This window comes from Populus trichocarpa, chromosome 17, assembly GCF_000002775.5.
Source record: "Populus trichocarpa isolate Nisqually-1 chromosome 17, P.trichocarpa_v4.1, whole genome shotgun sequence".
Lineage (NCBI taxonomy): Eukaryota > Viridiplantae > Streptophyta > Magnoliopsida > Malpighiales > Salicaceae > Populus > Populus trichocarpa.
The window spans coordinates 11,188,487-11,210,112 of NC_037301.2; the positions used below are offsets into that span (position 1 = coordinate 11,188,487).

Consider the following 21,626-nt stretch of genomic DNA (forward strand, 5'->3'; position numbering starts at 1 on the left):
AATTACAAGTAAATACAAGTTTTTCTCACAAAACACTATGGATTGATACATTTTTTCCTCACATGGTTTTTTTCCAGTTTCTTTTGTGTTTTCTTTTTTTTTATAATATTTTTTTCCAAAATTATCTCCGTTGATTTTTTTTTTTTAATATTGAGTTGGTTAGAATTTAACTTTGTAATAAAACTTATTAATGTGGGGAAAACACTGTAGCTTTCCTCACAAAACATTGTTAAAAATTACAATTACAAGTCATTACAAATAAGGTTAAATCATGCGGGGAAGCATTGTAGCTTTCATCACAAAACACTATGAATTGCTATAGTGTTTCCAACATGATTTTTTCCCTTTTTTTGTGTTTTTTTTTTAATATTTGTTTTCCTAAAATTATCTCTGTCGATTTGATTTTTTTAATATTGAGCTGATTAAGAATTTAACTTTGTAATTTTTTTTCTTTAAAACATTGTGAATTATTGCAGTGTTTTCCCATATGATTTTTTTATTATTTTTTTCAAAATTATCTTTGTCTATTTTTTTTTATATTGAGTTGGTTAAGAATTATAATTACAATAAAGCTAAATCATATGGAGAAAACGTTGTACTTTTTCTCACAAAACACTATAAATTGCTACAGTATTTCTCTAAATGGTTTTTTATTTTATTTTATTGGGGAGAAAGCATTGTAATTTTCCTCTCAAAGCATTGTCAATTGTTACAACGTTTTTCCTCGTAGGTTTTTTTCCTTCCAAAATTATCTTTGTTGATTTTTTTTTTATATTAAGTTGGTAGAGAATTTAGCTTTGTAATATTTTTTGCTTTTTATTAACAGAAAAGCTAAATTATGTGGCGAAAGTACTGTATCTTTCCTCCCAAAACACTGTGGATTGCTACAAATCATTTTGTTCAGTCTCTAAGTTTTGATCACCAACACAACTTTTTTTTCCGTCATGAAATATTGGCTCCATCATACCTTTAGTTTCTATTACTTATTTAGCGCTGGTTCACAATTATAACACTATTAAATATATTTATTTTATAAGCCCGCGGCAGCGCGCAGGCATGCATCTCGTAATATTTAAAAGGAAATATAATGCACTATATAACAGTTATTTTTCCAAAAAATTAAATAAATTTGGTGATTAGCGAAGATATTAAAAAAAGTAAAATTTGAATATCTCGGAGGAAAATTTTGTAATTTTAAAAGAAATATAAATATAAAACCAAAATTTAACACAATCATTTGTGTGAAAAAAGAATATTTTGATCGATTTAAGTAATAAGAATTAATAAATTACGGACGAACAAATTATTGAATGAGAATAACATCATTCTTATTGAATTAATTCACTTAAAGTTTCATAATAAAATCTTTGCTGTGGATTAGTACAAATTGTAGAGATCAAAGACACAAATAAGATTAATTTACATGATCAAATCAAAGCCACTTTCATTTATTATTAAATCGAGGAAAAGACACAACATATCCCTCTAGTGTTCTGTACGTGAGGTTGGCTTGCGAGAGATAATTGCTCCATAACTGTGTGCAAGGTAAACAAATAAATAAAATTGTAACTAAACTAGAAGCATAGAACACTACTCGACCTCCCATGCCATATCTAGCTACTTATTTCCAGCATATTTATTTATCAAACAACTCGATGAAGCAATTAAACCACCATATTGCCATTAATGCCCAAGGTTCACCATTTGACTTTTGCTGGGAAATACTGCAGAAGAAGAAGAAGAAGAAGAAGAAGAAATTTAGAGAAAATGATACGTTATGAGGCTAGAAATCATTGATTGAGAAAGTGAAGAACGAAGCGCACCTTGTCGATGAGGGAAAGATAGTATGGCTTAACTTTTTCAACATCAATTGGGACCTTGCTCTTGCTGTAGAGATCATACTTGCTGCCCAATTATAGTATATAATGTATAGAAATATTAATGTAATTAAAGAAGAAAAAATTGACGAGAAAAAAAGGCAAGAATTTATCATAATTACAAGGACGGAGAAAGGCAGTCAGAATCTCACTTGAATATCTGAAGCCACTTCAGGTTCTCCACATCCTCCTCGTTCATCAGATGCTTGTATGCTCCACATGAGTGTAATGCTACAAAATAATCAATTCAAATGATCAATTATTATATTTTTAAACTAATCATATATAACAGCATAAAACCCACAACAAAAAATAGAATTTTTAATCGTAGTTCTTACGATAAAATGAGTGGTAGCGGATAACAAACAAGGCAGCAGAAGGCAGGGTCGTGCCATTTTCCTTTGCAACCTACAGTTAACATAGATCAATATACTCTTTAATTAGTATTGTTTTTTAATTGGCAATTTGGCCGTATAAATATGCTTAGAAATTAATTAATTAATCTCTGATATCTTAATATATTTTTTATTACCAAGTACATGTAGTCATCGTGCCCAAATGACATCAACACGTTACTCAGTCCACATCCTTCAGAGTAAACTCCATTCTTGGTGTTGTATTTTGGATTGTTGAAATCTGGGTTTTCCTTGAAAAACTGTCATGTGTAGATTACTTGTCATTAATCACAAATTTGACTATGTTTATCTCCTTCGTAATCAGGATTAATTATTAAGTTATATACGTTAATTAGATAATGGAGCCTTTCGACATTAATTTAATACCTGATAATGGACGTTGGATTCATCAAAAGCACAGCCAACAGGGAATATATCACCTGCAGATTGAATATTGAGATTCATAAGTCAAAAAACAAATAAATTAAAGGCGCTCATATTTTAAGAAGTAGCTCACCTACAGCAGACCATTGAGGTAATCCTCCAAATTGAGGAAGTAGGAGGATTTTTCCAAGATCTGCATGTCCCAAGCAAATTAATATAGTAATATTAATATATATACATTTATTGTAATCTAGCACCAGAGGGAAATCATGTAAGGAATTGTATATTATATACCATGGATAAGTGCAGTCAAGTGCAACCAATCTTCGTTAGGATAGTCTTTTCTGATTGCTTCAGCTGACTGCAGCAAGTGCATGATTTGTGGCTCATCCAAGTCAGGATCACTTTCGTCCACAACGTCATTGAGAAGCTCACAGCATTCCCATATGCTCATCTCTGCCTTGTCCAGTCTGCTATATTCTTCCCTCATCTTCTTGACCTGCATCGATTTCCATTCCAAGTGCAATTACAACATGGATTATATTTATAAAATGTTCTTGTACAGGAGTATGTGTCAGTATTTTCTCACGTAATCATATGTTTGGTTAATGTGTTGCAGCCTGTATGTTTGTTCAACAATCTGGTGCCTTTCAGTCTCTGCATTTTCATAGTCCCTGCAATCACAAATCGTGTAAGATATTCATGCATGCCCTTTATGAACAAGATCGGAATTAATTAACATTTGAAAATCCAGAAAACATTAGAGCATGTTTTGACCTAAATGATTGGCCAAATGCATTACTATCTGGCATAGTGAATCCACCATCAGACACCAACTCATCGGGGTCGACATGGATTTCCTTCTTCTGTTCTTCTTGCAAGCAAGGGTAACAATCATAATTAGAAGAAGAAATCTTAGCACGCCAAAAGCATCCATGGAGAGGAAAAAAAAACTCAGAAGATAATCAAGGTGGCAGGAAAAAGAAAAGGAGAAGATCGATACATACCAAATAGCTCAATATCCTCGACAGGATTCTCAACAATGACAGTCATCTTTGAAGGATTGAAACAAGGTAACTACTGCATGCCTAGGTATAAGAGGGGTGTTCTTTATAAGGGATAAAAAGCCCTTTGCAATAATTTACAAGACTTTGGAGTCCTCATAATTAATTAAAATGCTTGACAAATTGGATTAATCTTGAATTCCATGTGTGGTCGTGTTGGATTTCTAAATTAGTAAATAAATAACTTGGAAGATTAAGCTGTTTGCCTTCGTATTAATTAATGATAATTGCTGACTCAGTCCTACGTGCTCATATCGTTATCTAAGTTTGGATTAACCATGGAATTAGGAAAAACTAATTAATTAATTAGGCTTGGAATATGATGTATTCTTTCTGTTGAATATCTCTGAACGATTGAATTCAAATTAATGACTAGATTCTCATGTAATTCTCACGTAAGACATTCCTTCCATGGTTATCTCAAATCTAGAGGTGAGAAGGAAGGATTTTTGTATTTACTTCTGTGATTCTCTCCTCTTTAAAACATTAATCACCCCCATGTTTTATTTATTTTCACTTATGGATTATTACTAAAACATTAACCATGTTAATTATCATTTACATGAAAAAAAATTACTCTAACAAGATTAGTATCATGTTATTATTTGATATCATGATAGCTATTATTTTTTAAAGTGTTTTTCATTAAAAAAATATTTTTAATATCAACAATGATCTGAAAAAAAAAACTAATTTGAAGTAAGAAAAAAAAATCAATTTTTTTTAAAATGCAAAAACAAATTTAATGGTTGTAACCCTTAAAATTGAGTGAAGGGCTCAAATCTTAGATCCTTTTTGTTTACTCAAGCATGCAACCCTTTATATCTCAAATTTAATGCTTGTGTGAAAAAAGGTATATCTTCCGTTTTGTGTTGTTTTGATTGTGTATCAAGCTATGAACTTGAAGTCAAAGATCCAAGTAATTTTTTATAAAGATACAAAATTCAAACTGATTAATTAAAACTATGACATGAATAATAATAATAATTACAGGATTGCTAATCCAAAAGGAAAGAGATTGATCATATATTTCTTAAATGCAAAATTGCAATCTCATATCAATGTTTCTACCGTAATGGTAGCTATCTTCATAGAGATGGTAAGTTTTGATTTCGATATAAACATGATGATAATCTTTTCTATGTTTCATAGAGTGTATATTCATTTTTTTTATCAAAAAAAAAAAAAAAAAATTTTGTTAGATGGACGATGCCAAAGCCACATGTAATGAATTTATTTTTAATTATCATGAGTTCGAGTACTTTCAGAATTATTGGAGGTTTATATAATCATTAATTTTAAAACTTGTAGAATTAGTTGAGACACACACAAACTAGCTAAAATACCTATATAAATAAAAAAAATTGTAATGTTCATGGATGTCATGTTGCATAGATTTTACATTTACATGCCATATTGTCTCCACAAAATTTACTTCAAACACAAACAAATCCTTTATTCTATTTTTATTGGAATTTATAGAAACAAAAAAACATGTAAATATAATAATTAGTTGATTACCGTGTTGACAAAAGAGAAAAAAATAATTAATTCTGCCATTGTATAGTTCGGTTCATTTTATATTTGCCCATTATAATTTAGAAAATTATATTTTATATTTTGGATCAGCTATAAAATGAATAGAATATAGAATGGTAAAGATATTTTAAAAAAAATTTAATCATAAAATTATATGACTTACTATCAAAATAAAAGCCTATATATTAAATTAATAATTAGAAGAGAAATAATTTAATTGATCAAGTTTTAAATTTATTTTCTATAGATTATTAGTTCGAGTCCTACAAATTTTAGAATCATTTAAGACTTGCATTGTCATTAACTTCAAAATTTATGAAATTAGTTGAAGTATACACAAGTTACCCGGATATCTATGTTAATAATAAAAAAAACATTCCAATAATAATTAAAAAAATAAAGTCTTATCAGTCAAAAACTGATAATAATACAAATCACTCCCCACATATCTTAACAGTTACTCAAAAACACCCCCCACCAAATCGAAGTAAAAATGAAACAATAGAGCGGGACCTCCATTTTTAAATTCTTCCAATCTAACACCCTAAAATAATTATAAACAAACAAAAAAACCCCGAAGCTCTCTCTCTCTCTCTCTCTCTCTCTGCAATTCTTTTGGTTTACTTCTCCTGGTTGTCAGATCTAGTTGTGTGTAATTGAAATTAGGGGTTTGTTTCAAATCTCAATTGGAAGAATGCTGCTGTCTTCCTAGTAGAATTCGGTGTTGAAGGTATCGAAATATTTTGTAGAATGCAGGGGTCATCGAGCGCAGTAGCGCAACCAGAGGCCATACTAGAGTGGTTGCACAAGGAGATGGGGTATAGGCCATTAGGGCCACAGAGTGCGGCCACTAGCAAATCTCAATTGCCCTCAATAGATGCCATAAGGAAGATTTGTCGTGGAAATATGATACCCATTTGGGGGTTTCTGATAAAGAGAGTGAAATCGGAGAAAACAGTGGAGAATATAAGGAAGAATATACTGGTACATGGTGGTGGTGGTGGGGAGAGTGGCGGTTTGGTAAATGTTGGGAAAGACGAGGGGAGGAGTAAAGGAGGGAGGAGGAAGGAGAAGGTGGGTGGGGAGGGTGGGGGTGGGTCGAGTACTGCGGAGAGTAGGGAGGTGGCATTGCAAGAGAGGGAAATAGCAGCGAAAGAGGTTGAGAGGTTGAGGAGTATTGTTAGGAGGCAGAGGAAGGATTTGAGGGCTAGAATGATTGAGGTTTCGAGGGAGGAGGCCGAGAGGAAGCGTATGCTTGATGAGCGTGCTAAGAATAGGTTTGTTTGTTTAACATGTTTTTTTTTTATGCATACATAGTGAAGAATGCAAGATTTTTGTTTTTTTATCCTGCTCGAAATCACCTTGAAACCTCTCGTTTCTAGATACATGGGCAATGTAAAATTTGTGCTACAAAAATCTATGTTTCAGTTCTGGAAGTAAAAAGTTCAAGAGGGCGTGTTAGCGACAATATCAACTAGGATTACGTGAATTCTGTCGCTTTTGATGATTCCTAAGCATGTATACTTATATTGACGGTTGGCATCAGTTTATTGTTGTTCCTTTGTTCGTCATACATATTTGGTTAAAGTCTATATTGAACTGTAGGATTATTAATGCATCATTTTCAGTTGCTTCTTATTGCACTGCTATGGACCATGTTGTTCCTCTGAAATTGAAATATTTCTCACTTCATTCTATAAATTCTTTAGGAGAAATTTGGTGTACTTGGATATAAAGTACATGGCCATTTCAATGACATGACAGTTCTTGGTTGAAAGTAGAAGCCAACATTTTGCTGCTTTGCATAAAGGCCTTCCCTTTCTGATGATAATAGTTTTAAGCGCTTTTGTAAAACTTGATATTGAACTTCAATTATTTTGGAAAGGCATAGCAATTCACAGTCTGACATGATTATATTCATTGGAGATCTAATGATGTCTGGACGCTGCAAACCCTGCCTTATGATGAGATAGGACAATTAGGCAGTGACAGTGGTTTCTTTTGTTTTATTGCGTAACAATGTTAAGAAGGGATCCTTTTGACAAGGATGTAATCCATCCCAACTATTGTGATGTGTCCTTTACTAATGTACGCTCACCTGTGCTGCAGGCACAAGCAGGTCATGCTGGAGGCTTATGACCAACAATGTGATGAGGCAGCAAAAATATTTGCAGAGTACCATAAACGTCTTCATCAATATGTTAATCAAGCAAGGGATGCTCAAAGGTTTAGCATTGACAGTTCTCTAGAAGAAGTTAGCAGCTTCAGTGCAAACAGTATTAAGGAAGCTGTTTATTCAACTGTTAAGGGAACCAAATCTGCTGATGATGTCATTCTTATTGAAACAAATTGGGAAAGAAATATCCGGAAGGCATGTGAATCTCTTGCAGTTTATATGGTCGAGAGAATACGCAACTCCTTTCCTGCTTATGAAGGAAGTGGTATTCATTTGAATCCTCAATCAGAAGCAGCCAAGTTGGGCATGGATTTTGATGGAGATATACCTGATGATGTAAGAACTGTTATTGTGAATTGCTTGAAGAACCCTCCTCACTTACTTCGGGCAATTACTGCATACACTTTACGGCTGAAAACTTTGGTTTCTAGAGAAATTGAAAAAATTGATGTTAGAGCTGATGCTGAACTCTTAAGGTATGCTAATATTTTCTTTCCATTTCATGTTGGTTCATGCAGGTGCAATTTTTGTTCATTATTTCCTCAGATTGTTGAAGTGTCCATTTACCCTGCTCACTCCAAAATTTCTTGTTACTTGTAGTGTAATAATTGCTTGGTTGCTGTAATTCATTTGATCATTCTGTACGTGTTAAACGTGCACTGATGCATAATTGCTTACAGACTGAATTGGAATTTGGTCTTCGAGTGCATATGATGGAGATAAGACACAATGAATTGCAAGATAAAAAGTTTTTTTTGTGGCCATTACAAAATGTGCAAAACGGCCTAAAGCCAATCACATGCTTGCTTTGCTCCTTCCTATAACCAAAGCTGTACTTTCTTAGTAATGTATGTATGTGTAGCTAGTAGATTGTGAATCGACAAAGGATATTATGTGAGACGTAGTCTGTTTTGGAGTTGTTTCTGACGAGGCATTAGTCAGAATATTGACTTGCTGCATCAAAGCGATTATTTTTATTCTCTTCAAATTGATGAGGACCATCACGCATCACACATTCATGTTGTATTTACATGCAAAAGACTATGAGTTTTGTTACACGTAGATGTTATAGTTAATATTTGTTATTGTTACATGGAAGGTACATTAAAAGAATATGTATCCTGTTTCGTGATGCTTCCTTACTGGATTTCTGTTGTTTATTCCTGTAAATGTCAGTTGTACAAATTTACAGTTGCTTTGTTGACATTAATGTTCCATTTACTAGATCAATAATTTTAAATTGCTTGATCAGATACAAATATGAAAACAACAGAGTTATGGATGTTTCTTCTACTGACACAAACTCACCATTGCACCATCAACTTTATGGCAATGGGACGATTGGAATAGACATGCCTTACAAAGGATCTCAAAATCAGCTTCTGGAAAGACAGGTTTTCTTCCTTTGTAGATGGTAGCTTTTGTATTTCAATTTTACCTTTTAGTTTTCATATAAAGCAGTAGCATAAAATAGTTTGATTTTTTTTAACAGGTTAAAATGTTTTATTGATAAAATCTCTTTTCTATAAATTCATCCTTTTTATTTGATTTTTTCCTACCTCCTCTTCTTTTATGTTATTATTCCATTGTGATGAAGGGGTTTGGGTGCAAAACTGATACCCTTGTAAAAAGATATATAGTGGGCGCTTGAGCATTTGATAGTTTTGTTTGTGCTCTTATTTTATGCTAATGCTTTTATATCTGCTCTCTTGCATCTGGAGCATTTCATTTGACATTGTTTTGTGTGGTTGTTAACAGAAAGCCCATGTTCAGCAATTTTTGGCCACTGAAGATGCACTTAATAAAGCTGCAGAAGCCAGGGACGTGGGTCAGAATCTCTTAAAACGATTGCATGGAACTGGTGATGTAGTTTCTTCCCACTCAATTGGTATTGGAGTCACAACACAGAACATGGGCAGTCTGCGGCAATTTGAGGTAATTGCTCTCTTTGTTTTGCAGTTAATGGTTACCAAGGTTCCTTAAATCATGCTATGCTGAAATGTTGGATTGCACCCTTGCTTTTGATACTAGTCTGTTGTCAGTGCTTGGTTATGGAAGTTTGAGTATTTCATCAAGCAGTTCCGTCACTTTGTCCTACAGATTGTGATTTTTAGATAAACTTGGCATGCAAAAGTGCCGGTTTCCAATTGTACCATATCTAGAACCATTCTTTCTTTCTTGCTCTGAAAATCTCACATCAACCATAGTGCTTCTAACTATTGATGTGACAGGTCATTCACACGCATGAACTTATTTTCTTGAAGGAGACAACATAACAAAGCTTATGCTCAACCCACAAACAATCCATACTGGCTGCACTTGATCTCAGCACCATCACTTTGAAGTTCATTTACATATTTCTTTAGTGTGATCTCAAGGCATTGACCTCACAGAAGCTTAAAAAACACTAGTTAATGCTGTTGTACCTTCAATTAAACGCGCCATAAATTTACATCCAAGACATCATAATGCAAATGTGCCATATATTTTTATTATCCAATACACTTGTAATCCGTTCATCATGCTAAAGATACATGTTAAAATTGTGGACTCTCCAATATTTTCTGTGCAGCTGGAGGTTTGGGCCAAGGAGAGAGAAGCTGCTGGACTGAGGGCAAGCTTGAATACATTGATGTCTGAAATAGAACGCTTAAATAAATTGTGTGCAGAGAGGAAAGAGGCTGAAGATTCTTTGAGAAAGAAGTGGAAGAAGATTGAGGAGTTCGATGCACGAAGATCTGAACTTGAAGCAATATATACCGCTCTACTGAAGGTTATCATGGAGGTATTTGATCTTGAAATTTTTTGAAGAACTCAAAACAGTAGTTTGTTTGACATTATATTAACCATCGAATGACTGTAGTTATTATTAATTTATGAGTTGGAATTAATAATGAAGCCTTGCAGGTCAAATGTTTTTTCATGGAGATCACTACTGCGAGTGTGTGTTTATCTGCATGCTTTTGTAGCATAACTCAATATATCCTTTTTTATGCTGTTATTCAACAATGCCAACAATTTTAATGTCTCAGCCAATTAAGTTTTCAATGTTTCGCAAGAATGGGACTAAATTTATCCTTTTTATGCTCTTATTCAACAATGCCAATAATTTTAATGCCTCAGCCAATTAAATTTTCAATGTTTCACAAGAATGAGTGAGTGCAATTAAACATATGTAATTGTTTTTGGCTATCTGTGCAAATCGAGAGTAGAAACCCCTTTTGTATGCTAAAACTCAACTTTGTGGATAATTCTACTGTTTCAGCCAATAAGTTATCCATGTTTGACTAGAAATGGATGTGAGCAGTGGGATGTGTTACATTTTATTGTTAATTTTCAGGTCGCTTCCATGCCATTTATGTTAACCATTGCATTTCAGCCTTTATCAACTCTAAGAAACACGTGGTCACTGGATAAATTAACACTTATAATAATTTCATTTGTCTCTTAGGATGCGGCTGCATTCTGGAAACAGCAACCACTGGTTGCAAGGGAGTATGCATCAACTACTATCATTCCAGCATGCACAATTGTTGCGGAGATTGCAAACAGTGCAAAAGATCTTATTGATAAAGAAGTTAATGCTTTCTTGCGAAGTCCTGATAATAGTCTTTACATGCTTCCTTCAACTCCACAGGTTTATGAAATTGCAGCAACATGTTTTCTGGTATCAAATATTGCAGTAAATTTTGCTGTACATCCATGCTAAAATAAAGTTATTTCTTGATTGAATTCTATCAGGCACTGCTGGAGTCCATGGGTTCTAATGGATCTACAGGACCTGAAGCTGTTGCTGCTGCGGAGAAGAATGCTGCTTTATTGACAGCAAGAGCTGGCGCTAGGGATCCATCAGCAATTCCATCAATATGCCGTGTGTCTGCTGCCCTTCAGTATCCTGCTGGTAAGTTCTTACTTGTCTGTAGAAGTTTCGAAGCTTGTCATAGTATATCCTTTTGGATAGCTTTTGGGCAGGGTGTCAGGTGTGATATCTGATGTTGGGAGTTGGGACACTCGATTGTCAGGGATCCACTTGAAGGATTCCTGCCATGCAAAAGTTTTTTTTTTAAAAAATCTTTTTAAATAAAAATAAAATAGATTCATCTGACAAGTTGGAAGATTTGCATAGACACTCTCTTGCTAAAGTAAAAGAGCAATAATTTTGAAGAATCTTTGAATAGTAAAAAATCCATTTGGGTTAAGAGCTGGACATGTCATAGCATGACATAATTGTGCCTTTTCTATGATATCCTAACATCAACTTTTCAAGAAAGAAAAGTTCATAGGGTGTTTTTTGCAGTGAATGTTCATTAAAGCTTGGTTGATTACATTCAAAGTTAAGATTTTTGTCATACTATTCAAGCATAATAATTGTTGAAGTCAAAGATAAATAATTCCATCAAGAATGCACAACAGTCAACCATCCTTTGAGCATTAGTTGTTTAAATAAGAACTATTGTGCCTTGGTCTCTACTATAATGATAAATTGAATGTTTATGTGGATACCCATCATTTAGTTTGAGCATTGGCAATATATTTAGTAGAAATGAGTGTCTGAGTTGATTACTTCTTCCAATTAGTTGCAATCTGGTCTGTTCTACATGCATTTCTGAGTACCGAGTCTGCTAAAGGTTGCTTCACATGTTATTTTATGCCTACAATTTTGTCGACTATAACTTGGTTTAACTTTGTAAAATAAAAGGAAATTGGAAATGCATTAAGTGACCTGACATCCCAAGTATGAGCATTTGTTTTATTTCCTTATGTTCAAATCAAATGACTTGCAATGGACAAATAGGTTTGGAGGGTTCAGATGCTGGTTTAGCATCAGTTTTAGAGTCCCTTGAGTTCTGTTTAAAACTTCGTGGTTCTGAGGCAAGTGTGTTGGAGGACTTGGCAAAGGCAATCAATCTGGTCCATATACGGCATGATCTTGTTGAAAGTGGTCATGCATTGTTGAACCATGCATACCGTTCTCAACAAGAATATGAAAGGTACAGCTGAACTTGTGCATGTTTGTTTTACTGTGATATTGTAGTTATCCAAACGGTCCGCATTTTGAGTAAAGATTTTCTATGCTGTCACTTTTCTTCTTTATTGACAACAAAAGTTTATTCTAAATTGCGCAGTTGTTGACATTGAACTCCTCTATTAGACTTAGACTTTGAAAACCTTTCCCTAAGTTTCTAGTTTCTATCATTTTATGTCAGCTGACTAACTTGTCCTGATTTTTATCCTTGATAAAATTTACTTCTAATCCATGAGTATGTTTTGTGTTACATGTGCTCTGTTCCTCTCTCTCTGTCTGACCAGGGCTGCAAACGAGCCGGGCCAAGCTGAGATTTGATGTGTTTGAGCTTGTCTTGTCTAATTTTAGCAAGGCTCAAGCTCGTGTCATGTTCATGATGAACCTAAAGCATGAGGCTCAATCTTGGCTCCTCTAAAATTTGCTTGGCTCAAGCTCGTCTCAAATTTATTTCTCTGCTTAATGAGCCTATAAATGAGCTAGGCTTAACCTTTGACATGCTTATAAAATTTTTATATAATTTCATTATCATGAAAGATCTTAAAAACATAATTTATTTCATGGATTTTTAAACAAAATATATCTACATTTCTCAACTCCTGCATATAACACACACATATAATTGATAAATCTTTTTATTAAATTTTATTTCATAAAAATAATGTTTTTGATTACTTATTAAATTAGATTATATTATGAAATCTTATACAAGTTGTTTATCGTTTTAAATTTTAACATGCATATAAATGAGCCTATTTCCAAGCTTTTAAACAATCTTGCTTAGAGTCTAATTCACAAGTTTAATTGAGCCAACTCATGAGCCTTAATTAGCTAAGCTTAACTAAGCTCATTTATATAGCGAGCTTTAAAAATAGGCTTGAATAAGCTCATTATACCTAAACAAACAAGTTCAAACTGAGCCCTAAGCGAGTCAAGCTTCAAGCGACTTATGAGTGGCTTGGCTCATTTGCATCCCTATTTCTAACACACATACATGCAAACAATCATTTAGATCACATGGACATGCATGTGGTTTCTCTTTTACCTTCTTTGGGAAAAGCTAACAAGTGTCCTTGAGGCACTTTTTAAGAGACTAACTATGATAACTAATGGTACTTTTAAATGTTGTGATGACTGGACAAATTTAAATTCTGAAATTTTTAGGAATAACCATTACCCAACCTGTGAATTATCTGAAATAAGATATCTTTTTTGAATTTGTAACGTTATTGGATAAAGAAAAGTTTGAAATTCTAAATTATCTAATTATTACAATTAGATAACCAGTAAATAATCTATTAAAGGGTGCCTTAAGGACATCTGTTAGCCAGACCCTATTTCCTTTCCTATCATAACTTCTTTTTTTAACATTATGAGATGTTTCACATTTGCTGGTGTCATGCAGGACAACAAATTTATGCTTGAATTTGGCCACTGAGCAAGACAAGATTGTCTCGGAGAAATGGCTACCTGAGCTTAAGACTTCAGTTTTGAATGCCCAAAAGTGTTTGGAAGATTGCAAATACGTGAGAGGTTTGGTGAGTAACAACTGTAGCTGAAAATTTATTGATTTTTCATTGCATTCCCTGCATGTTGTTCGAGAGAGAGAGAGTGAGATTTTGGGTTGGGTTGGGTTGGAATGAAGATAGTTATGTCTTGAATATCCATTTCATCTCTTGATTCTTGATTTGAAATTCGACTTTGACTAGAGTACTGATGTCATTTAAGCAAAATTTGAAGATGTCTGCAGAAGTATGTTTGCTTTGTATTGTGTTAATGTCGCTGTAGCTGTTGAGATTGCTAGGCTCTTTTATTTGGTAGTGGGTTAGTGGGACTGCTGAGGTATTTAGTATATACGACTCTCTGATGAAGTGAATTTCTGGAATTTCTAGCTCACACTTGACCTGTGACCTTGTTGGGATCACTTAAACATACTTAGATTGTCTTTCATAGTAGCTTTGAGATTGGATGGAGTGTTAATTCTTTGGATGATATCTCATGTCTTTTCATGGTTTTCTTGTATACATGGTTATAGGAGGAACCCCCTTTTTTCTTTCTTTCTTTCAGTTGTTCAGAAAGTTGAGATAGTGAGAAAAGGAGAGTCCTGTGTCATTGCATTAGGAAAAGCACTTGTTCTTGGCCATTTCTTTTGGTGAATCAAATGTGGAAGGCTAAGGTTGCTTCTAAGGCCAAGAAAAAGCTGTTAGTTAGCTGTTTTTAACAAGATAAGATGTTGGAGGTGCAGTGGCCATATAAAACATCTCCTTTGGATACTGGTGTTGCATGCCTGTGGTGTTGCCACCTTTTCATTGTATTATTTTATTGCGTGAGATATGCAGAATGGTCTTTCTTGCTGGTTTTGGTGGATTAAGGAAAGGAATGTTGTCAAATATTAAGGATTTACTATTCATTCACATGGGAGGAGGAATTATGAAAGGCTTCTTAGAGATGCCTGGAGTTGACTGCTATTTGGCATGTTTGTATAGGAAGGAGTTCCAGGATTTTGAAATCACTATTCATCTCAGCAATTACTTTGGGGTGGAGTTATAATTTTTTTTATGTTGTTTAATTTGCCTACCGAGCTCGTAGGAGAATATTTTTAGTGAACATCCCAAGTGATAGGAGAGCACCTTTTATTGATAAATTATGCTGTTTTCGAGGATGCTATGGCTCAACTTTGCATATGTTTTTCTTCTCTCTTCATCAAAAGTTCTATTTTTTTTTCCCATAAAAAAAGGATGCATAAAAGAAGAGTAGAACTTGCAAAATATCTATATGATGAAGTTTCCACCAAAGGGTACTACGTTGTTATAAAAGAATCAAAAGTGAGGAGCAGGCAGATATAACAATGTTAAAGTCAAGATAGAGAAGAGTAGATGGACCGGTTTGTGTGTCTATTCACTGGCACTACTATTTTTTCTATTTCATCTTAAACCTTAAATAAGGTGTATGGACAGGGGCAACATTTTTTTTTCCAAGAGCTAACCAGCTGGACCCTCGAGAGACAAATATTAGAAGAGTTTAGGAATCCAGAAATAACTGCCTAACACAATGCTTAGGCAAACATAAATGTTGTTTGTATCTGTATTTTAAATCAAAGGATAAAATCCTTTATTTTGTTCTAAAAGAAGGATCTTGCCCATCAATGATCACTCACAAGGCTGCGTTAACAATTCCGACTTTGCTTAAGAGTGCTTGCTATGTTTGGACTCAATTGTTGTTTTGTGTCACAATTTGGTTCATATCCTAATGTCTAGGTTTGTGGTAATGTGTTTTTCTGCCCCTTCCTGTGCGGCTTGTCATTCATTCCTATTTTTTCACCCTTTTCTTTTGATACTCATTTTAAAGTGATGGAAAGAATCAATCAGTTCTGTTAATTGTGGTTATCTGTCAAATGTATTCTTTTAATTGCAGAAGTTTGTCGCCTAGAATTCCATAATTGTTCTGTTCTAAATCTAGCTATAAATCCTTGACATTGTTCTGCAGCTTGACGAGTGGTGGGAGCAACCAGCGTCTACTGTTGTTGACTGGGTTACAGTTGATGGACAAAATGTTGCTGCTTGGCATAATCACGTCAAGCAACTTCTTGCATTTTACGATAAAGAGCTCTTGTGAATAAGATCAATGTGCATTTTTTCCTTGTTTGGTTGTATTTTTTACCACATGCATGTCAACATGGAAGATCACATTTGGGCCAGTTTGGAGCAGGGATACACTTGGCAATGTGAAGAGATCTTCAGGGATGTCCTTTGATTTTGTTAGCAGGAGTGGTGGTGGGGGGTGGTGGTTGGATCTGGTATGCGAGATGAGAGCTTCATACATGGAGGTGGTCAGAGGTAGTCAAGCATCATCGATTTGGAAAACTAATCAAGGGATCCTCCATTGGCTTAGAACATTTTAGGGAGGCGGTAGCGGGTTTCTGCACTGCCTTTTGATTGCGGAATTCTCTCTTTTTCCCACTAATTTTGTACAGAATGGTTAGTGTATGATAGGGCATCTGTTGTTATTGAGTTATGGGTATGTTTACGATTTTTCACTAGTTTCATGCTTGAATACTGCCATTAAAAAAAAGTGTTGTAGTGTTGCTATTTGATGTAAAAGGAAGCTTTTGAGTTTGCAGGCTGATTTGCTTGATGTACTCCAATTTTTTGCAGGTTAATGTTTGTTTCTGTAGACAGCTGTAATTTTATTTGTTTCTGGTTTCATGCGTGATTCTTTCCAATTTAAATTGATGGATGGACTATTAATTGTATCATCTGCCTTGTTTTATTCGGTATATCATCAAAGTATAAACGATGAACAAACTTGATATATTATTTTAGAAGAAAAACAAAATTTAAAAAGGAAATCGAAAGCTATAAGAAATAATGGCCATCCTAGTGTTTTTTTTCTCTCCATCAATGCAAATTATCAGACTTTATATAAAGAAATTGTGATTTACTCTTGTTAAATAATTATTTCCCACGATCCACCCCATCCATCGCTAGCACACAAAATCTTCGCATGCTCACTAGCATCTGTTCATCTCCCTCCATATGCTTACAATTTACATGATGAAGAATGCAATGCTGACCCAAATAAACTATGCTGCTTCCAATCTTTTCTCCAAGGATTTACCCAAATAAACTAAGGTTTATCATTGATCATCTATGCAAATGCTTGGTATATTGGATCAGGAATCAGTCGAAACTTTGCTTGATTTCTCTCTGTGAGTTGCTTTCGGCCTCAACAGCACTACTAAAGTGTTAGGTAAACCAGATGACAGCTCCCCACCATGTTACTGTTGGGGTTCGAGAAGTAAGTAAAAAAAGAGAGAAATTATAAATCATAATAGGATTTATATATATATAATGATTAACTAAATATATAATTAAGGCAAGAGCATCGAACAGAGCTGAAGTTGAAGAAACACGCTTTTGAAACTCGCTCCATAAGATCCCAACAATGAAGCTGCTAAATGCCATACATAAAACCAGACCCATGAAACTTCTCTGCTGTGATTTTGTCAACACGGTTTATCATCTCAGGAGTTAAGTAATTCTTGTGATCTCCCGTCCCTCCTTGTCTAAAGAAAGAACTGAGTGGAAATTTAAGCCAGCCCATATGGCCATCATCAGACTTATTGGCCTCATAGTTACTCATTTTCTCAAAGCTACAACTGCTAACAATCTCATCCAGAACATCCTCTTCTTTACCATCACCGTCAAACGGACACCCCAAGAACTCAGCCAGCCTCTTGACATGAGTCTTGGTGTCACTTTTCAGTTCTTCATAAGTGATAAAGAAGACTTTGTGAGGCCTCTCCAAGCTCTCTTTCCAGTACCCTAAAACATGATCATAATAAGGTCCACAGTTGCCAACACCATTGCAGAACTTCTCCACTGCATCCTCTAGAGACCATGGATCTTTAACCTCCTTTGATTTTGGATAAAAATGCCATGATGATACCAAGGTGTCCTTCGGATTTCTTGTGATGTAAACAACCCGACAATCTGTTGAATTGATGGTGCCAGAAATGACCTGGTAAGGCAGATGAGTAGCCAAAATCCTGGCTGAGGAATTAGCAGTGCCAGCAAAAGAATCAAAAGACCCTGTTTTTGGCCCATATAGCTGTATCTCTAATGTGGGAACAAGCATATGGGGATGGTTGGTGAGGATGGAATCCCTTGAAGAGCGATTGATGATGGAATATAGCAAAGCTTTGAGCCATGTTGTGCCTGTTTTGGGGTAAGAAGCTAAGACTGTGTCAGTGGGGAGGGGCTTGTAGTGATTCAAGACTTGGTGGGCTGCTTCCAGGAACGGCTGCCTGAACCAGAAACCATTCCATTGGCATAGATAGTCATCTCCTCGGAATTTTTCTTTTGGCAGGAATGAATAATCAATTTTCCCACTCTCCATAACCGGTATGGTACAAGGCTTAGAGGGGTTGATGGGATCGGAGAATTGTGATTGTTTTTTTTTTTTTTTATTGCAACTATTAAACATGCTCGAATGAATTAAAAATAAAACACAAACAATTATGAACTCGAAGAGGTGTCAGATACTTTAATAAAGGTGTAACTTGACAGCAGCATAAAATTTGAAAGAACACTTTAGTAATTTACCTTCTTTTGTGAAGTAGCATCAACAAGCTTCTCAGAGTGGATTCCAGCTAATAAAAGTACGGGTATGGATTTCATTTTTATGCAAAGACTTGTAGAGAAATCAGCAATAATGTGTTCAGTTAAACAACTTCACTAAACTAAATTCACAATTTCAGTACTGTTGGATAGTTGTACCGCAGGAGTCAATTACTCTTATTTGATAATGATATTAATTTAGCAAAACTAGTATGAAGTCTTCATGACTTCATCAATAACTAATTAATTACTAATGCCAAAATTATCGATTTATCTTTCAATTGAAACACAAATTAGCTTAAAACTTTAAATTATTATATATATAAAAAAACCCAACATCATAAACTCATTTCCTCTAAATCCCAAGCAAACACTATGTTGTCAAATTAATAAGAAGATACTATTTTTTACATGGACATCTGGACCAGCTTATACACATCTTGACTAATTCTATGAGTTTTTAAATTAATAACCATGTAAACCTCTAGTGACAATCATATTAGTAATTATAGGGTTCAAACCTAAAATCACAAAGAAATAAACTCTTTAATTTTAAATTTTGATCACTAAATAACATAAATTTCAATCATAATTAGCTAAAGATGTGAGAGAATAACACTAACTTGTTTGAGGAATTTACACACAACAAAAACAACAACAAAAAAGAGGGAGGAGAGGCCACATATGTGATGTCTTGGTGGTTTTAACTCTTATGTGAAAAGAAATGATATAATATAAAGTACGATTTGCTACAAGAAAAGAAAAGAAATTCCATAGTAATTAACAATCACATCCCGATCCTTTTGTAGAGAAAGAACTTATCGGAAGGCTTATTTGTCTTCTCATCCTGAATTCTAAAATTCCGATGGAATGCTAATTAATTCCATACATGAAACCTGACTCGTGAAATTTCTCAGCAGTAATTGTGTCAATGCGTTCCACCATTTCGTTGTTCAGATAATTCCTATGATCCCCGACATCTCCTTTCCTAAAGAAGGAACTAAACGGCAATTTCATCCATTGTGAATGCTCACTGGACTTGTTGACCTCATAGTTGCTCAGTTTCTCAAAGCTACAGCCTATCACTATCTCTTCCAAGACCTCTTCCTCACCATCACCATTAAAGGGACACCCCAAGAAATCTGCTAGTCTCTTGACATGAGTCCTGGTGTCATCTTTGAGTTCTTCATAAGTAATGAAAAACACCTTCTCTGGCCTCTCCAAGCTCTCCTTCCAGTACCCCAGAACATGATCATAGTAAGGTCCAAAAGGAACCACCCCGCTACAAAACTTCTCGACGGCCACCTCCAACGGCCATGGCTCTTCATAACTTCTAGACTTCAACACAAATTGCCAGAATGATGTGAGGGTGTCCTTGGGGTTTCGAGTAACATAAATCATGCGACAATCTGATGGTTTGACAGTGTCGGCCAAGAGTTGGTGAGGCAGATGAGTTGCCAAAATCCTGGCTGGTGAACTAGTGCTGGCAAAGGTACTAAAAGATTGTTGTTGTGCTCCATATAATTGAACTTCTAATGTTGGTACAAGCATGTGAGGATGAGTGGTTCTCAAACAGACTCTAGAAGAGCGATTGATGATGGAATATAAGAGAGCTTTGAGCCAAGTTGTGCCAGTTTTTGGGAAAGAAGCTAAGATAACATCACTAGGAAGAGGCTTGAAGTTGTCAAGAACCTGTCGAGTTCCTGGCAGGTATTGGAGTCTGAACCAAAAGCCCTTCCATTGATACAGTTGTTCATCTCCGCACCATTTTTCCGCTGGTAGTGATGAATCATAGTCCTCGTTTGAGTCTCCATTATTCTCCATCAAAACGACACGAATACTGCAGGATATATTTAGTTAGCATAACATTTATTGATTATTAGTTTGTCAAAAAGATTTTGAAGCTAGTAAATACATGAACAAGAATTCACGTTACTGATACAAGAATCTCTCACCAAGAAACAATAATTGTTTTAATTTGCTCTTGAAAGGAGTTCACTGCTCAAACAGATTAGATATATATATATTGCCCGCTGATCGGTGGAACCGATACTACCCACTCTAATTACAGAGACAGTGAACGGGGGAGAAAAGGAAAATATGAGCATTTGTTCCTGGGAATCTAATCTTTGAGAAAAGTTAATGTAATACAAGGTAAAACTATTTTTTGTAGGCAACAAAGTACTAGACCTGGTTGGCTAATTAGGGCTTAGAGCTGAAGGAATCTAGTCATGAATCATCATCGTTTTCATTAGATGCCATTGAATAATCTAGAAATATTCTATATATAGCTGTTATGAAAAATTGCTTACCAGTTTCGGAGAGAAATAGCAATATTGCCTTTTGAGTATGCTGCAGATCACCATGTTATTCGATATTCTTTGATATTGGCCACCCATGAAGCGGCTAGTAAAGGGATAGGAAGCATTTCACTCCCCTCATCTTCTTATTTGGATTCGATTCTCAGAAATGATTGATGGATTCTGCATGTTCATGCTTCTTTACTTTCATGAATAATTTTTTATAAGCTCAATTACACTCGGCCTTGAGAAACTGGAGAGTGCTCGTCAGGCATTGCCATATATAGTTTTTGCTTGGAAATAAATGTATGAGGATGTTAATTAGCTCCATGATTGATCTCTCATTAATCGAAGTTCATAGTGCATGGCTACACCATGTGCGACATGTTCTCAAGTATCACCAGAATTAGGTCTAGTTCTTCAGTATGTATTCTCAAATATTTTAATATTGATGTGTTCATGTTCATGTTCATGCTTTTGCATTTTAATTTTTATCATGGACCGTGATATTTAGATGTTTCATAGTTCATTCTTAGCATTCATCCTCACATATTGTTACCTTTTTAAAAAAAATCTCAAATTAATTAATTAATTTAAATAATAATAATAAAATATGTATTTGATTTATTACATTTACAGTTTTACAATATCCATTTTCAAGCACCCGTGAAGATAAAGAATGGAGCTTGGAATTAGACATGAAGATGACTCTTTTATATAAGAACAATTCTTTCACTCTCACAAGACAT

General features: G+C 34.6%; 4 protein-coding genes across 8 annotated transcripts; 1 reads left to right on the plus strand and 3 right to left on the minus strand.

The window, feature by feature from the left end:
- Positions 1–1,418: 1,418 nt before the first annotated feature.
- Positions 1,419–3,826, minus strand: LOC18107349 (inositol oxygenase 2). 3 transcript variants are annotated; one of them, XM_024588895.2, is made up of 11 exons: positions 3,664–3,826; positions 3,434–3,527; positions 3,246–3,330; positions 2,951–3,155; positions 2,790–2,849; positions 2,660–2,712; positions 2,410–2,532; positions 2,216–2,285; positions 2,030–2,108; positions 1,824–1,905; positions 1,419–1,724 (listed from the first exon to the last, which is right to left on the minus strand). In XM_024588895.2, exons 1-11 carry the CDS (start codon positions 3,707–3,709, stop codon positions 1,698–1,700), a joined length of 924 nt encoding a protein of 307 aa, XP_024444663.1. In that variant the 5' UTR covers positions 3,710–3,826; the 3' UTR covers positions 1,419–1,697. The 3 variants fall into 3 exon arrangements, with proteins under 3 accessions (XP_024444663.1, XP_006373403.1, XP_024444664.1); XM_006373341.3 differs by having other exon boundaries at positions 3,434–3,530; positions 3,664–3,798; XM_024588896.2 differs by lacking the exon at positions 2,790–2,849 and having other exon boundaries at positions 3,434–3,530; positions 3,664–3,801.
- Positions 3,827–5,811: 1,985 nt separating this feature from the next.
- LOC18107350 (AUGMIN subunit 5) lies at positions 5,812–16,583 on the plus strand. Its single transcript, XM_006373342.3, has 10 exons — positions 5,812–6,536; positions 7,369–7,911; positions 8,688–8,829; positions 9,194–9,370; positions 10,008–10,220; positions 10,887–11,072; positions 11,177–11,336; positions 12,231–12,426; positions 13,864–13,996; positions 15,945–16,583. The coding sequence occupies exons 1-10, from the start codon at positions 6,010–6,012 to the stop codon at positions 16,071–16,073; spliced, it is 2,406 nt and encodes an 801-aa protein (XP_006373404.2). The 5' UTR covers positions 5,812–6,009; the 3' UTR covers positions 16,074–16,583.
- An 828-nt stretch (positions 16,584–17,411) lies between these two features.
- On the minus strand, positions 17,412–18,356 carry LOC18107351 (cytosolic sulfotransferase 5). Its single transcript, XM_006373343.2, has one exon. The coding sequence runs from the start codon at positions 18,354–18,356 to the stop codon at positions 17,412–17,414; it is 945 nt and encodes a 314-aa protein (XP_006373405.1).
- Positions 18,357–19,275: 919 nt separating this feature from the next.
- LOC18107352 (cytosolic sulfotransferase 6) lies at positions 19,276–21,111 on the minus strand. 3 transcript variants are annotated; one of them, XM_024588884.2, is made up of 2 exons: positions 20,890–21,111; positions 19,276–20,417 (listed from the first exon to the last, which is right to left on the minus strand). In XM_024588884.2, exon 2 carries the CDS (start codon positions 20,399–20,401, stop codon positions 19,451–19,453), a length of 951 nt encoding a protein of 316 aa, XP_024444652.1. In that variant the 5' UTR covers positions 20,402–20,417; positions 20,890–21,111; the 3' UTR covers positions 19,276–19,450. The 3 variants fall into 3 exon arrangements, with proteins under 3 accessions (XP_024444652.1, XP_006373406.2, XP_024444653.1); XM_006373344.3 differs by lacking the exon at positions 20,890–21,111 and adding an exon at positions 20,533–20,792; XM_024588885.2 differs by lacking the exon at positions 20,890–21,111 and adding an exon at positions 20,493–20,577.
- Between the last annotated feature and the right edge of the window lie 515 nt (positions 21,112–21,626).

Coding starts and splice junctions, on each gene's coding strand:
- LOC18107349 (XM_006373341.3), bottom strand. CDS start 3,709: ATGACTGTCATTGTTGAGAATCCTGTCGAGGATATTGAGCTATTTG. Junction 3,531..3,663: donor CGAGGATATTGAGCTATTTG/GTATGTATCGAT, acceptor CTTGCTTGCAAG/AAGAACAGAAGAAGGAAATC. Junction 2,533..2,659: donor AATCCAACGTCCATTATCAG/GTATTAAATTAA, acceptor TACACATGACAG/TTTTTCAAGGAAAACCCAGA.
- LOC18107350 (XM_006373342.3), top strand. CDS start 6,010: ATGCAGGGGTCATCGAGCGCAGTAGCGCAACCAGAGGCCATACTAGAG. Junction 12,427..13,863: donor TCTCAACAAGAATATGAAAG/GTACAGCTGAAC, acceptor GGTGTCATGCAG/GACAACAAATTTATGCTTGA. Junction 13,997..15,944: donor GCAAATACGTGAGAGGTTTG/GTGAGTAACAAC, acceptor ATTGTTCTGCAG/CTTGACGAGTGGTGGGAGCA.
- LOC18107351 (XM_006373343.2), bottom strand. CDS start 18,356: ATGGAGAGTGGGAAAATTGATTATTCATTCCTGCCAAAAGAAAAATTC.
- LOC18107352 (XM_024588884.2), bottom strand. CDS start 20,401: ATGGAGAATAATGGAGACTCAAACGAGGACTATGATTCATCACTACCA.